Source organism: Neofelis nebulosa, chromosome 15 (genome assembly GCF_028018385.1).
Source record: "Neofelis nebulosa isolate mNeoNeb1 chromosome 15, mNeoNeb1.pri, whole genome shotgun sequence".
Classification (NCBI taxonomy): domain Eukaryota; kingdom Metazoa; phylum Chordata; class Mammalia; order Carnivora; family Felidae; genus Neofelis; species Neofelis nebulosa.
In genome coordinates this window covers 3355619-3370363 of record NC_080796.1, presented here as the reverse complement: position 1 = coordinate 3370363, position 14745 = coordinate 3355619, and the positions used below count along the sequence as shown (strand labels likewise).

The following is a 14745-nucleotide window of genomic DNA, read 5'->3' as shown; positions in this document are numbered from 1 at the left end:
TCTCGTGATTATCAAACTGAACATGCTGTTTTCAGTGACAACGAGATATTTCATGGAAGAGTCTGACAAGCAGTATCCTAGTAGGAGCCAGAAATCCTGGGTCTGAATTCCCAATTCTGCTGGTTATGAGCTGTATGACCTTAAGCACACTACCTAAAACTTCCGTGTCTCAGTCTCTAAATCTGTAAAATGAAAGTAATAACAGCACCTACTGGGGTACCTGAGTGGCTCAGTCGGTTCAGCGTGTTGCTCTTGATTTCTGCTCAGGACATGACCTCAGAGTCACGTGATTGAGCCCCACATCCAGCTCTGCGTGGATAGCGAGGAGCCTGCTTGGCATTCTCTCTCTCTCTCTCTCTCTCTCTCTCTCTCTCTCTCTCTCTCCCTCTCTCTCTCTCTCCCTACCTGCTCTTCCCACAATCTCTCTCTGTCTCTCTCTCTGTCTCTCAAAATAAAGAATCTTATAAAAGTGATCTGAAAAATAAATAATAATAGGATCTACCTCACTGGGATCTTGGGAATATAAAATTAGGAAATAATATGTGAACAACTTAGAAGAGTACGTGGCACATAGCTCTAAGTGTATGCCTTTAGCATGATTACTGTTGCTGTATTTTGTGTTCCAATACAATGAGATAGTTAAGGCAGGTGGCATGCCAATACAAGTGGTCCCCTAGACAAATTATACTGAAGTCATTCTTCATACCACCGCAAGTGGCAGCAAATGGGGAGCATGAGGCCCAGAATCTCTCCTCAGTACTTCACACAACTTTCACCAATGCCACTAGCAAACAGTACTTTTTTTCCCCACTTATAATACTTTTAACTAACTCCCTCTCTATACTACTCAGTGGACAATACTCACGGACTACGGTACAAATAGCACCTCTTACATTGAGTAATAGATGCTTTACATGACCATCAGAGGCAAGGGAAAGCCACTGACATGGAAATAATGGAGTCTTGCTAAACCAAAGTTCCTCAATCATTTCATGCCCACACTGTTTACATTAGGCTGCTTTAGCAGGTACTCTGATGAGGAGATTAAGGTTTTGTAACAACATATCAGAAAAGCTGGCCCCAGAGCTTTGCAGTTGGTAAAGTGCTACACATCTGTAAATCACAGCACCAGCTGCATAAGGAAGAAAGATTTCAATTTCTCCTTTTCTATTAACCATTTGCTTAACTTTTGAAGCTTTGTCCATCTATCACGCTGCTTCTCCCCTTGCAGTGGACTCGAATATTCCTTAATGTATCGTCTCATCCACAGATTCAAGCTTTCTTCACTTATTTCCTTCTTTTACACTAAAATCTAACTTTCACTCCTGTCATTCCACTAAGACATTTTGAAGGTCATCATGAACACCTTATTTTTTTTTTAATTTTATTAAGGTCTCTATCCTGCTTACTTCACTTTTCAGCAGCAGGTGAGAAAAATGACCATGCCATCCCTCTGCTCTTTTAACCACACCTTATTTCTGAAGTACGGCAACCCCTGACATTAAGTCCTTGCCCCTTGCTATCTGTGTTTTGAATTGCTCTTAAGGCTTCAAAACCAGATTCTCTAATTCACATTTCCAGCTTTGGCCCCTTTACCTAGGCCATGTGTACTTTTTGCTCTTCCATCTAGGTGCTCATAGACAACATCCTCAACCGCGCACTCAAAAAATCATAACTTGACATGGAGTACCTTTGTAGACAGCTAATCGTGTACATTTTATTTGGACTCTTTTCGGTGTTACTTTGAGTGTGTTTTTCTTATTGAGTCTTAGGGAGCACCCTTACCCTTAGGATGCTGACCAGCATACTTTGTCTCGCTTTTTTTTATAACACGACATTTATCACAAGGGCGGGATGATCACTGGTTTGCCTTTGTTTCCTTTTGAGTAATTTCTTCATCCATAGAGATTTCAACTTACAGAAGTCTTCTGAAGTTCTTTTCAGACCCATACTTGACTATATTGTTAGGAATGTTAAGTTGGCTAGAGCTACCTCTTCTTCCCAATCCAGATTCTTCACCTCAAAATTGTGTGCATCAAATATCTTCACCCAGGTAGCCCCTGGTTTGGGGATTCAGGAGATAAGGACTTTCTAGAGAAGTCAGAGCTATGGACTGAGTTGGCTGAAAGCTATCTTTTTGTTTCACAGGGAACACTTTAAAGTGGCAGATAATTTCATGCCATAACCCTAATTCATTTCTATAGGGATCTACAGAAAATCCCTCGTTATTCTTTAATAAGCTTCATCAGTTTCGGATATCCTTACAGATTATAGTTTTTGAGACCTTAATGATTTCTTTAGGACACAGCAGGACAATGCCTAGCACTCTCATTCATAGAAGACTGATCAACCCAGTATCATGTTACTCGCATGAAAAGTTCCCTAATACAATGTGACTCATTAATAAGACGTCTAGAAAAGGAGTAATTCTCAATGTCTCTTCAGCCACAAAAAGGACCAGTCAACAGAATGTTCTAGTTCCCCTGACGGGTATAGCTGCCTAATGAAACTTGCATGTATATTATATAGCTTTTGTGACTGACAGAAACAAGTTGGTCAGTGTATCTACCTCATTGCTCCCACTTACGATTTACAATGAGCATCCTCCAAACGAGGGTGAGAGTGGGATGACATTAACTGTTCTTCTTGGAAAACAGTTGTGGTTTCACTACATATCAATTAATGAGAATCCTGAATGGCACATTAGTCTTTTCTGAGATTGAATTGTGAAATCTCTGAAAGTCTGATTAACTCACGTGAATGGAAAAAAAAATGAGTCTGAACTTGTAATGGTAGGAGCACTATGTTACTAGGTAAGACCCTGACAGAGCAGCCATTTCTCCTTTTTCAATGGCATTTCTTTTCCTTTACAAAATCCAACAAGGAGAAAAGTCCATTCCTTTGAGAAGGACGTTTGCATAATGATCTGCCAGTCATTGTTAATGAAGAGAATAAATTGCAAACTTGTAATTACAAATTACAACAAATCATCATTAAAATAACCGTTCTCAAACTCTCACTGAAGGGATGAGATTACAAGAGAATGTCAGAATTCAAATTCAAATGATCACTCAAAGATTGGGGACGTTTGAAACACGCTGAAAAATAGTAGCAGGGACTCTCACACATCTGTATGCCAACGTTCACAGCAGCATTATTAACAGTAGCCAAAGGTGGACTAAAACAAATGCTCAATGTGGTATATATAAAATGTTGCTTTTTTTAGATTCTCACAATGTTTTTTATGAAAATCTGACTATAAACATCATTACTTTATGAGTTCAATCAACTTCATCTATATAGAAGAATTACATCACTAGTAGCAAGTAGGAACAATATCAACCAAACCTTTGCAGCAGTGAGATTTTCCATGGGATCCAAAACATTCTTATGTACTACTACTAGTGAAATACTGATTCCTTTTCAGTAGGATAGACATTAAGAGATCGACTTACCAAACTTGTCTTTATCACGTTGCTCTCAAGATATTGAATTTGGGCCGCTTGATGTTTGATGGTTGCTTCTTGTGTGGCATTTTTAACCTGTAGCCTAAAATGCAGATCTTAAGATAATTATTCTCACACATAAATTTAAAACAACATCACATACTTTCTGAACAAATGAGGGTATTACAGAAATCCTTAAAATTTTGTCAAGAGGAAGATTTCGGAATTGTGCCATTTTTCTCATTGTGTTTTGTGGATAAGGTGCAAAATTGAGAGATAATATGCCACAATTCTGCATTTAAAAATAGCTCAAAGCTGGAATTTGTATCCAGCTTAACAATGATATACTGGCATAACTAATACATTTCCCATACTACACTGTTTATCTGCTTTATAAATAAACAAGTTATTTTCTGTGAGGCTTAAATTATACTTTTGCACATGATCTTTCTTCTCCGCAGCATATCTTACGGCCTCTCCATGTCGTTCCTGTTCTTCTTGCAACTAAAATAGAGAAAAAATAATTTTAACCACTGAAAATCTAGTAGAACACCATCATCTGTTTCTTTAATTTTTTTTGACTTGAGAGAGAGAGCATGCAGAAGTGGGGAAGAGAGACAGAGGGAGAGACAGAGAAAATGGTAAGCAGGCTGCTAGCTCAGGGCAAAGCCTGATGTGGGGCTCGGTCTCATGACCAGTCTCATGATGTGGGATTTGGGATCATGACCTGAGTGGAAATTAAGAGTCAGGACCTCAGCCAACTAACCCGCCCAAGTGCCGCTTGTAAGTAAAATATTTTTGGAGCCAGCCACCCTCTCCTCTACATGCTGATTGATGGCTACTTTGAGGTCATAACAAAAGAGTTCAGCTTCTACAACAGAGACTATGGCCTACAAAGATGAAATGTTTCAATACTCTTACAGAATAGTTTACCAACCTTACTCTCCTACAAAAACATAACGTTGTTAATGTTTTTAGATTATATATGATCACATAAATGTACAAATGTATCTATTGGTCAAATGGAGGAAATATAGGAATTTACCTTATGGTAAACATTTCTATTTTCATATTCCAAGCACCACATCAACTATGATTTTACATATTCACATAGGTGAATTACGTTCCTATTCTCGTGATTGTGAAACTGAACACACTGTTTTCAGTGACAAGATATTTCATGGAAGAATTTGAGAAGCAATATCCTAGTAGGGGCCAGAATGCCTGGGTCTGATTCCCCAGTTCTGCTCATTATGAGCTGTATGACCTTGAGCACACTACCTAAAACTTCCATGTCTCAATCTCTGCATCTGTAAAATGAAGGTAATAATAGCACCTACTGGGGCACCTGAATGGCTCAGTCGGTTCAGTGTCTGGCTCTTGATTTCAGCTCAGGACATGATCACAGGGTCATGTGATTGAGCCCCACATCGAGCTGTGCATGGACAGTGAGGAGCCTGCTTGGGATTCTCTCTCTCTCCCTTTCTCTCTCTCCCTACATGCCCTTCCCCAAAATCTCTCTGTCTCTCTGTCTCTTTGTCTCTCTCAAAACAAAGGACTTTAAAAAAGTGATCTCAAAATAAATAATAGTATCTACCCCACTGGGATGTTGGGAAGATTACATTAGGAAATAATAGATGAACAACTTAGAAGGGTACGTGGCACATGGTCAGCTCTAAGTGTCTGCATGTAGCATGATTATTGTTGCTGTAGTTTGTGTTCCAATACAATGTGATAGTTTAGGCAGGTGGCCTGCCAAAACAAGTTTTCCCCTATACAAATTATACTGAGGTTATTCTTCATTCCACCGCAAGTGGTAGCAAATGGGGAGCATGAGGCCCAGAATCTCTCCTCAGTACTTCAAAAAACTTTGCCAATGCCACTAGCCAACAGTACTTTTTTCCACTTATAATCATTTTAACTTACTTCCTCTCTATACCACTGAGTGGAGAATGCTCACAGACTACGGTACAAATAGCACATCCTTGACTGAGTAGTAGATCCTTTACATGACCATCAGAGGCAAGGGAAAGCCAATGACATGGAAACAAACGAGTCTTGAGAAACTAAAGTTCCTCCATCATTTCATGTCCATACTGTTTACGTTAGGCTGCTTTAGCATGTACTCTGATGAAGAGATTAAGGGTTTGTGGTAAAAGCATATCAGAAAAGCTGTCCCCAGATATTTGCATTGGTAAAGTGATACAAATCTGTAAATCACAGTTCTGGCTGTGTAAGAAAGAAAGACAAATTTAGCATGCTTTTTCATAGTGAGAGGGGAAAAAAAACCTAAACATTTGATTGAACATTTCTCCTCTATTTGATTAAGTGCTTTCATTAATAGTTTTACTTATATAAGTGTGTGTGTGTGTGTGTGTGTGTGTGTGTATAGAGATATACACACATTTTTTAACGTTTATTTTTTGATACAGAGCACGAGTCTGAGTGGCTCAGAACGTGAGGGACACAACGGATCCAATGCAGGCTCTGCTGACAGCAGAAAGCCCGATGCAGGGCTCCATCTCAAGAACATGGAGATCATGACCTGAGCCAAAGGCAGACTCTGATAGGACTGGAGCCAGCCAGCACCCCTCAATTTAGTATTTCATTTCTTAGCATACATTTAGAATAAAAGCTTTGTTATACCAATGTTTCCAAGAAGAATTTATTGATACGGCATAAAGTACTTAATTTTATCGGAAAAACTGTTAGGTTAAAGTATTTTCAATTTATACAAGGATAAGTACCACACGTATCAAATATTACTATCCCTTAAATTTATACTTAGGAAGACGGAATTACCTGTCATGAAAAAATAAAAATAATGTCAAATAAAGGACTAAATTGTTCTGCACAGGCTAGATGACAAGTGTCAAGAGAGTTAAAGCTAATGGGAGTTAGAACAGTCAGAGAAAGTTCCTTGGAAAGGAGACTGTGAGCCAAGTCTGAATAACATAGGTTTACTCAAGGGGAACAGAAACTAAAAAGACAGTAAGGACAGCATGAGTAATGGCTGAGAGATGGTGAAATCAACCCAATTAACTCAGAGGATAAAATCTGATGGCAGAGACATTAAAAACGGATGTCCACACAAGAACTACATAAATGTTCATAAGCAGCAGTATTAATAGGCAAGAAGTGGACACAACCCAAAGGTCCATCAACTGATGAATGAACAAGGGCCTTAACCCACAATGGAGTACTGTTGACAATAAAAAGAAATGAAGCACTGATATAAGCTGTAATCAACACAGATGAACCCAGAAAACATTAAGTAAAGGTAGCTAGTCCCAAAGGACCACACGTTGTGTGACTCCATTTATATGAAATATTCACAAGAGGCAACGCCATTGAGAGACCAAGTAGTAGACTGGTGGTTGCCTGAGGCTGGGGGCAACGGGGAAGGGTTTCCTTTCAGGGTGAGGAAAACATTCTACTTGATGGCAGTGATGGTTGCACGAGTGTACACAGAGACAGTGAACTGTGCGTGGCAAATGGGTGATTTTTATGGTATGTGTATTGTACCTCAAAATAGCTTTAAAAAAACCCAATGGCAGGACACAGAGAATGTTCTTAATTCTCGCTTTTGGGTGTCCATACTACACATGATCTGAATATTTCCGTGCTTTGACAATATGTCTAAAAGGCAAAGAAAATGAAGGAAATGCCGAAGTTCAAGTGGTTTGTTAAGTGATCTTTCTGTACATGTCATCCTGAAATCAATATGCATTCTTCTCAAAAGTGAAGATGAGAACTAAGACAATTATCTGAAACATTCCATTAAACATTATCTTCTGATTTGATCCAGCTTGCCTCATCGTAATAGAGATATCATTAAAAAACATTGTTTAGTAGGGGACAAAAGTCTCTTGGGACACCTGGGTGGCTACGTCAGTTAAGTGTCCAATTCTTGCTTTCAGCTCAGGTCATGATCTCATGGTTCATGAGACTGAGCCTCACACTGGCTCTACACTGACAGCATGGAGCCTGCTTGGGATTCTCTCTCTCTCCTCTCTCTGCCCCTCCCCTGTTAACACACACGCACACACCCTCTCTCACTCTTTTTCTCTCAAAATAAATAAATAAAATGTAAAAAAAAATTTTAATTAAAGAAAGAACGAAAAAAGTCTCTCAATTTCTGTGAGGAAGGATACAAAAGCCTCAACTTTCCTAAAAGTATTATAAGAAAATAATGTATAACACAAATAGGAGAAGGAAAGGCAGAAGTTTACAAAATAAATGCATTGTAAAGATACTAAAATCATAATAAATTAATTATAATGAAAATACCAAAGAAAGCGGTCCATGGAAATTGGTATCCTAAAACACTTTATATTATTTAACCAGCTATAAGTTAGCTGTTGACAGGTTACATTTACTACATACCTGACTTCTGATTTGAGCTAATTTCTTCTTGAGATCCCGTGTTTCATCTTCCAGACAAAGATATGATGTAACCTCTGGGGAAGCCTCTGACATAGACTGTTTCTTCAGAGTATCAGCCAGTTCTTGTTGAAGTTGTCTTGCAACTACCTAATAAGACATTTCTGTTACTGATTTTCTAAATCATCTTATCATTAAATTATGTTAATAATAGACAACTCTCACATACGTACTTTGAGAAATATCAACACACACATCAACTCACCGTCTTTTTGTAACACATACACATTCCTGTTCACTGAATTCAGTTAAAGACACAAAAGGTATTATCTCCCTGCCTAGTTCTGATTTTTTTATGGTGTCTCTTTCCAGTCTTAGCACGACAATTTCATCCTGCAACATGTGGTTTTTATGCAACCGATCTTGTGTTTTCTCCTGATTATCAGAAAGCTAAGTAAAACCAAGCACATTTTCAGATAGCACTCAATAAAATGGCAGTATCATGATTTTCTTTGAAATTAAAGTATAATCTGTGTTTAAACAATGAAAAGGTTGCAGGGGGTGCCAGTGTGGTTCAGTTGGTTGAGTGTCTGACTCTTGATTTTGGCTCAGGGAATGATCTCACATTCTGTGGGTTCAAGCCCCGCATCAGGCTCTGTGCTGACAGTCAGGAGCCTGCTCAGGATTCTCGCTCTCTCTCTCCCTGCCCCTCCCCTTCTTGCATTCTCTCTCTCTCTCTCTCTCTCTCTCTAATGAATAAAGAAACATGAAAACAAAGAAAGAAAGAAAGAAAGAAAGAAAGAAAGAAAGAAAGAAAGAAAGAAAAGAAGGAAGGAAGGAAGGTTACAGTAAGTGAATATCCAACTGGAAAAAAATAAAGTTGGCTCCAAATCTCAAATTTTAGACAAGCATAAGTTCCCAAAAGTTCAGAACTTTAACTGAAGATAATGAAGGCATGAAAGTTAAAAAGTCTTTGTGAGAAAAGTGTTCAGAATCTCAGAATTGGAAAAGCCTTTCTCTGATTTACAACAAACCAGAAGGCCTAAAATAAAAGATTAATAAATCTGACTATACTTAAAAATTGAGTTTACAGTAGGTATCGAACACAGCGACCCCACAGTACAATCCTTAGCTCTGCATATACTCGGACAGATTAAATTTCCTAAAATTCTTCTTTCCTGAGAATATTTCATAGATATCTACTTTGCTACCATTTCTATAGTCAGTTATAAGAATTATATCTATTGATAACTGAAAAATCTAGGCACTGTACTATAATAGAAACACTTCTACATACATCAATGAACTCATTTGGTTATCACAATTCTAGAATGGAGAGATTAAAACGGTGAGCTGCAGGACTCTCCCCAGGTCTTCTCACTCCACAACTAGTGCTCTTGCACCAACCACTGCCACTTCTCTAGTGTAAATACACAAGTACGAAAGAAGTCTTGTATTTCAAAATACTCATAGGAAATAAGGTGAAATTTATACATCTCTTAGAAAACCATGAGATTATTTACTGCTGTAATAACTTGCATTTCCTCTTCATGTTGAAAACAGTAATAAATATAAAAGAGGGGAAATACACTCAGCTATTTTATTAGGAATAAAATACCTATCAATAAATTATCATTAAGTATATACCACAGCATACCATTGTTATCAAAAGTTCCTTGTAATGAAATAGGATGCTACTTGAAGCAAAACTGTTACTTTTCTCAAAAGTAGGAGACTTGATACCGAACATATGATCAGTGAACTGGCTACACTTGTCCTCCTGTCCATTAGCGGAAGTGTTCAACTAACCTATTAATATATCAAGGCAGTGAAGTAACTGTTCAAAACTAAAACGCATGTTGCTAGTAGCAATAGTATTGAGATTAGGGAAAGCTCATCGATTCCTACAGAAAGTAATAAAAGCCTCTCCTTTGGATGAGGACATTATGAATGTCACTAATTGTTGCAGACAAATGCATTTAATCAAGAATATTATTTTATCCAGCGAAGCAGAAATGCCACCATCCCCCATGCCCCTCCGCAAAATATATGTGCTTTTAAAATCCTCTATAGTTTCCATGATGAACAGAGTTCAGTTTCATATATATATATATATATATATATATATATATATATTTATTTATAAACACACACGGAGTAAAAGTAATAATAACTAAAACATAGAATGTATACAAATACATACACACATGTACTTCAAAATAACTAAAGAAGATACCTTAGAACTAGTTTTCTTATGAGCCATTTCTAGCTCCTTTTGCTTGTAAAGATGATTGTTTAGACTTCCATCTGGTAAGACTCTGGCCTTCTGATCTGGAGAAAGTTGCCACTGAGTGTCACTGCGCTCTTCTACAACCTGGAGACACATTTCATTATGATTCTGGTCTCATACCGTTAAAAAAAAAAAAGGTCAAAAGCTGAAGTGGAGAACTTTAAAAAAAATGTTCAAAAGAACATAATCCCATGTTTTAATTTATTTTAAACCTAAATAATATATCTTGAGTCAAAGGGATACTATAAAATATATGTGTATAATATTACACTATGTAATATGGATGGAAATACAGTTTTTATCAAAAACTGATTTACCTGATTTTTGGTGGCCTTCAATTCCATGTTTAGCGTTCTAAGAGCGAGTTCAACTTGTTGTTTTGTTTCAACTTCTTTCTTATATTCGTCTTCTTTTCTTCTTAACTTTTCCCTAATATTTTCATATAACATATCAGCATTTCTTCTTTCTTCTTCTTCTTCTTGTTTTAAGGTACATCTGCAATTACATGTGCTTCTTTTAAAATTTGCTTTGTTAGACATAAAAAGTTCATTTTATGATCTGGTTCCACATAAGTTGGCTTATTATCCAAATGAAAAATTTCTATGTTTTCCGATTGTTTTCCTTGTAGGGCTCATGTTTTTAATTTGTCACTTCAATCTCTTCCAAACCATATATACAGTTGAAAAAAAGCCAGGAGAAAGCATTATGCAACTTCGTTAGTTTTAGTCAGTAATAACTCTGGTAGATGTTGTAGGAAAGGAAGTTTGAAATTATTCAGGAAAGTTAGAGTTGAAAATTACCCCCTTTCCCACAGGTATAATTATTCCTCCATAGGACAGATAATTCAGTTTCTCATTAAAAAGAGAAGTTACTGTTTATAAGCAAGTTTATCAATTCACTGGAAATAAAATTTCCACTTGACGGAACCTTACAGGTACCTCCAAAAATGATGTGCAGTGTAAGAGAGCATCTGTGGATGTTGTTTACACAACATACACGTGCAGATTACTGTCATCCAAGACTATGCTGACGAGTCTAATATCTGTTGCCTATACTTTTTGTTTCTTCTTCCACAACACTTGCAACTTACCTTGTTGAGGGTGATTACCTACTTTACGAATCACTTAAACATCCCTTTTAGAACAACACAGGATACGTATTGATTAAGTAAACAATAAAGAGTAATATGACCTTTCAGCATACACTCTTGAATTAATGTTATCTACCTATGACAGAGATGTTGAAAAAACTTATCAGTAATCACTTTCCGTGATTACTTTTTTTTAATGTTTATTCATTTTTGAGAGAGAAAGGGAGAGCCCATGCAAACAAAGGAGGGGCAGAGAGAGAGAGAGAGGGAGGCAGAAAATCCGAAGTGGGCTCTGCACTGACAACACACAGCTCGATGTGGGGCTCAAACTCACGAACCCTGAGATCATGACCTGAGCCAAAGTCGGACGCTTGACTGACTGAGCCACCCAGGGGCCCCCATTTTACTTTGTTTAAATTTTTTATTGAGAGAGAGATGACTCAAGTGAACGAGGGCAGAGAGAGACAAAGAGAGACAGAATCCCACGAGGGGCAGACAGAGAGGGAGAGACAGAGTGAGAGAAGAGGAGCTCACCCGAAGCGGGGCTCCTGCTCACCCAAAGCAGGGCTCGAGCCCACCCAAAGCAAGGCTCAAACTCACAAGATCATCACCTGAGTCAAAGCCAGATGCTTAACCAGCTGAGCCACCCAGGCACCCCCACTTTACTTTTTAACCCCTGCATGTTAAGAAGAAAACGGATTCAATTTTGGCAAATTTTACTCTCTTGAGAAAAAGGACCATTTTATACTCTGTTAGTAGGTACAGAAAGTAATATAAACTTTCCTGAGAACAACGTAAAAATATGGATCAAAGACCTTTTTAAAAATGTTTACACTTTAACCAGATTACACTATATTGAAGAATTGATTCCAAGTAAGTAAGCAGACATGTAGAAACAGATTTATATAAAAGACATTCCTGACAGCATTAATTAAAATACTGAAAGATGAAAAACAAGCATAATTCAATCTCTTAAATAATGATGTTTCTTGGACTATGGTGGACTTTTATAGGGCCATTAAAATTGTGATTTGGAATATACATTAAAGTATTAGAAGTATTCACTGTTAAGAAGTTGCTGTGTTATTGCCAAGAATCACACACCTCACAACACTAAACAAGTATTCTTTCCAGGAAAATCCCATAAGGTAAGTCAGCAATTAGAAAACTGCCCCTACACATCTGTAGTATAAAAGGAAACAGTTGAAATATTTCCTTAAAGCCAAGATGCTGTACCTCAAACTGCAGAATTCACGTTCCCATTCCACTTTTTGATGTTCTAACCGTGATATCATGTCTTTGGCTTCTCGTAGCTCGTTCTGTAGTGCACTAACCACTTTGTCCATTTCTGTCATTTTTCCCATAAGAAGTTTACAGTGATTTTTGTTAAGTTTCCTTAATTTCTCATAAGAAACACATATATCTCGGATTTTCAAGAAGCCAGCATAATCTGCATCAGAGAAGAAACAGAAATAAAATAGATGAGTACTTTTTGCATATACAGGCCTGTGCATCTTCAATTCACTCATTCACACATTGAATAAATATATACCTTCAGTGGAAGATGTTATACTCAGCTCTACAGATACAATAGAGAAGACCCCTGGCTCTCGATTAGCTTAAAGTCTAGTGAAGGAGAAAGACAACTCAAATGGTAATTCTAAATTCAGATAGTTCCTATTAGAAGACAGAGTTCTGTGATCATAACTTGATCTAGATTGGGCCCAAGGAAGATAGATGTCCCTGAGGAAGAGATAACTATACTGAGGAATGAAGGATGAGCAGGAGACAATTAAGCAAAGGAGGAAGACAAGCACTCTCGACAGTCTAGAGCATGTGCCGAAGTTCCACTGTAATCTGCTTCTGGCCAAGATGGGGTAACACGTACTGATTGATCTTCCTACCTGAAGCAAGCAAAAACAAAACAGACAAAATACAATTTTAACATGATTTTCAAGACACAGAACTTCAGACAATGAAGGACAATGATCCCTGAAAACAAAACACGTTAGCCTAACACGTATGCCCAAGCTCACTGCCTTGAGGGAGTTTTCAGGCTACGACACAAGAGACATATATTATTTAAGTAGATTTCACCAGAGTCCTTGAGTCAAGGTGGCAAAACTGAGAGTCTGGTGAAGTCAAGGCAGATAGAGACGACAGGTCAGCATCCAAGAGAGGAGAAAGCAGGACACAGAAAGAACCCTGGGCATCTGCACAGGGTCCCCTTTGGCTATTCGGCAGAGTAACAACCAGTGCATACATGGAAGGAAGTCATCAAGGGAAAAAAAATCTGAAAAGAGTAGAGGAAACACTGCCTGGTGCTCCCACAGCACGAGGGACAGTATCTATTCACATTAGCTAAGATAGAAAAACTCATAATTTGCCATAGGCTGATCACCACTCTGGATTCAGCCAATAATTCGTAAGAGCAAGACTAAAGGATCCAACTGTTTGTAAGTAACTTAACTATATCTCCAAACAAAGCATGAAAAGATAACTAGAGGCATGGAAGGTATTGATTTAAAAACCAAATAGCACTTACAGAGATGTAAATTATGTTAGCCATGAACAATACGATGGGTAGGAATAAACACATATTAGACCTCACAAAACAAAAGACTGAAGTTTAACATAGGAAACTTGGGAGAAAACTTCAACTGGGAAATATACAATTGCCCAAAGAGGCAGGGGACAAGGACAGGGAAAAAAAATGGCCCAAATCTACCTAAACCTCAGGAACACTATAATCCCACTGACCCAGGAAGGATATGTCTAGGAAAGAAGAAATGGAAGTCAACTCTTGTGATTTGCCTAAACTCTATGCGATGTGGTATAACGTTACTGGAAGGGAGACTGTGATGCTGAAACCATAGACTATAAACCCTAAACCGACCACTAAAGCAGCAAAACTGAAAAGTTCTAGCTAGGAAGCCTAAATAAATAAATGAATAAATGAATACATGAATGAATAAATAAATAAATAGATAAAACTGAATCATAAAAATTACTTGATTAAAAGAAAGCGGAAAAAGAAGAGAACGGGAACAAGGAGCAGATAGGACAAATGCAAATCAAACAGCATGATGACATATTCAAATCAACTATCTCAAAAACCACAGTAAATGGCCCTTTGTAGCAACCTGGATGGAACTGGAGAGTGTGATGCTAAGTGAAATAAACCATACAGAGAAAGACAGACACCATATGTTTTCAGTCTTATGTGGATCCTGAGAAACTTAACAGAAACCCATGGGGGAGGGGAAGGAAAAAAGAAAAAAAGAGGTTAGAGTGGGAGAGAGCCGAAGCATAAGACACTCTTAAAAACTGAGAACAAACTGAGGGTTGATGGGGGGTGGGAGGGAGGGGAGGGTGGGTGATTGGTATTGAGGAGGGCACATTTTGGGATGAGCACTAGGTGTTGTATGGAAACCACTTTGACAATAAATTTCATATATTGAAAAAAAAACATCACAGTAAATGAAAACGGTCTAAAAGCCTCAACTAAAACGCAGACTGGCAGAATGGATAAAAAA

The 14745-nt window shown here is 37.8% G+C and overlaps 1 protein-coding gene across 1 annotated transcript in view; it reads right to left on the bottom strand.

The window, feature by feature from the left end:
* Positions 1 to 14745, bottom strand: part of LOC131495868 (ankyrin repeat domain-containing protein 26-like) — a 253686-nt gene that overhangs the window by 32714 nt on the left and 206227 nt on the right. Inside the window, exons 17-21 of the mRNA XM_058701042.1 lie at positions 12446 to 12659; positions 10437 to 10614; positions 7833 to 7979; positions 3880 to 3950; positions 3456 to 3549 (exon numbers count right to left, since the gene is read on the bottom strand). Coding sequence (XP_058557025.1) covers positions 3456 to 3549; positions 3880 to 3950; positions 7833 to 7979; positions 10437 to 10614; positions 12446 to 12659 — 704 coding nt within the window. The remainder of the gene's footprint in view (positions 1 to 3455; positions 3550 to 3879; positions 3951 to 7832; positions 7980 to 10436; positions 10615 to 12445; positions 12660 to 14745) is intronic.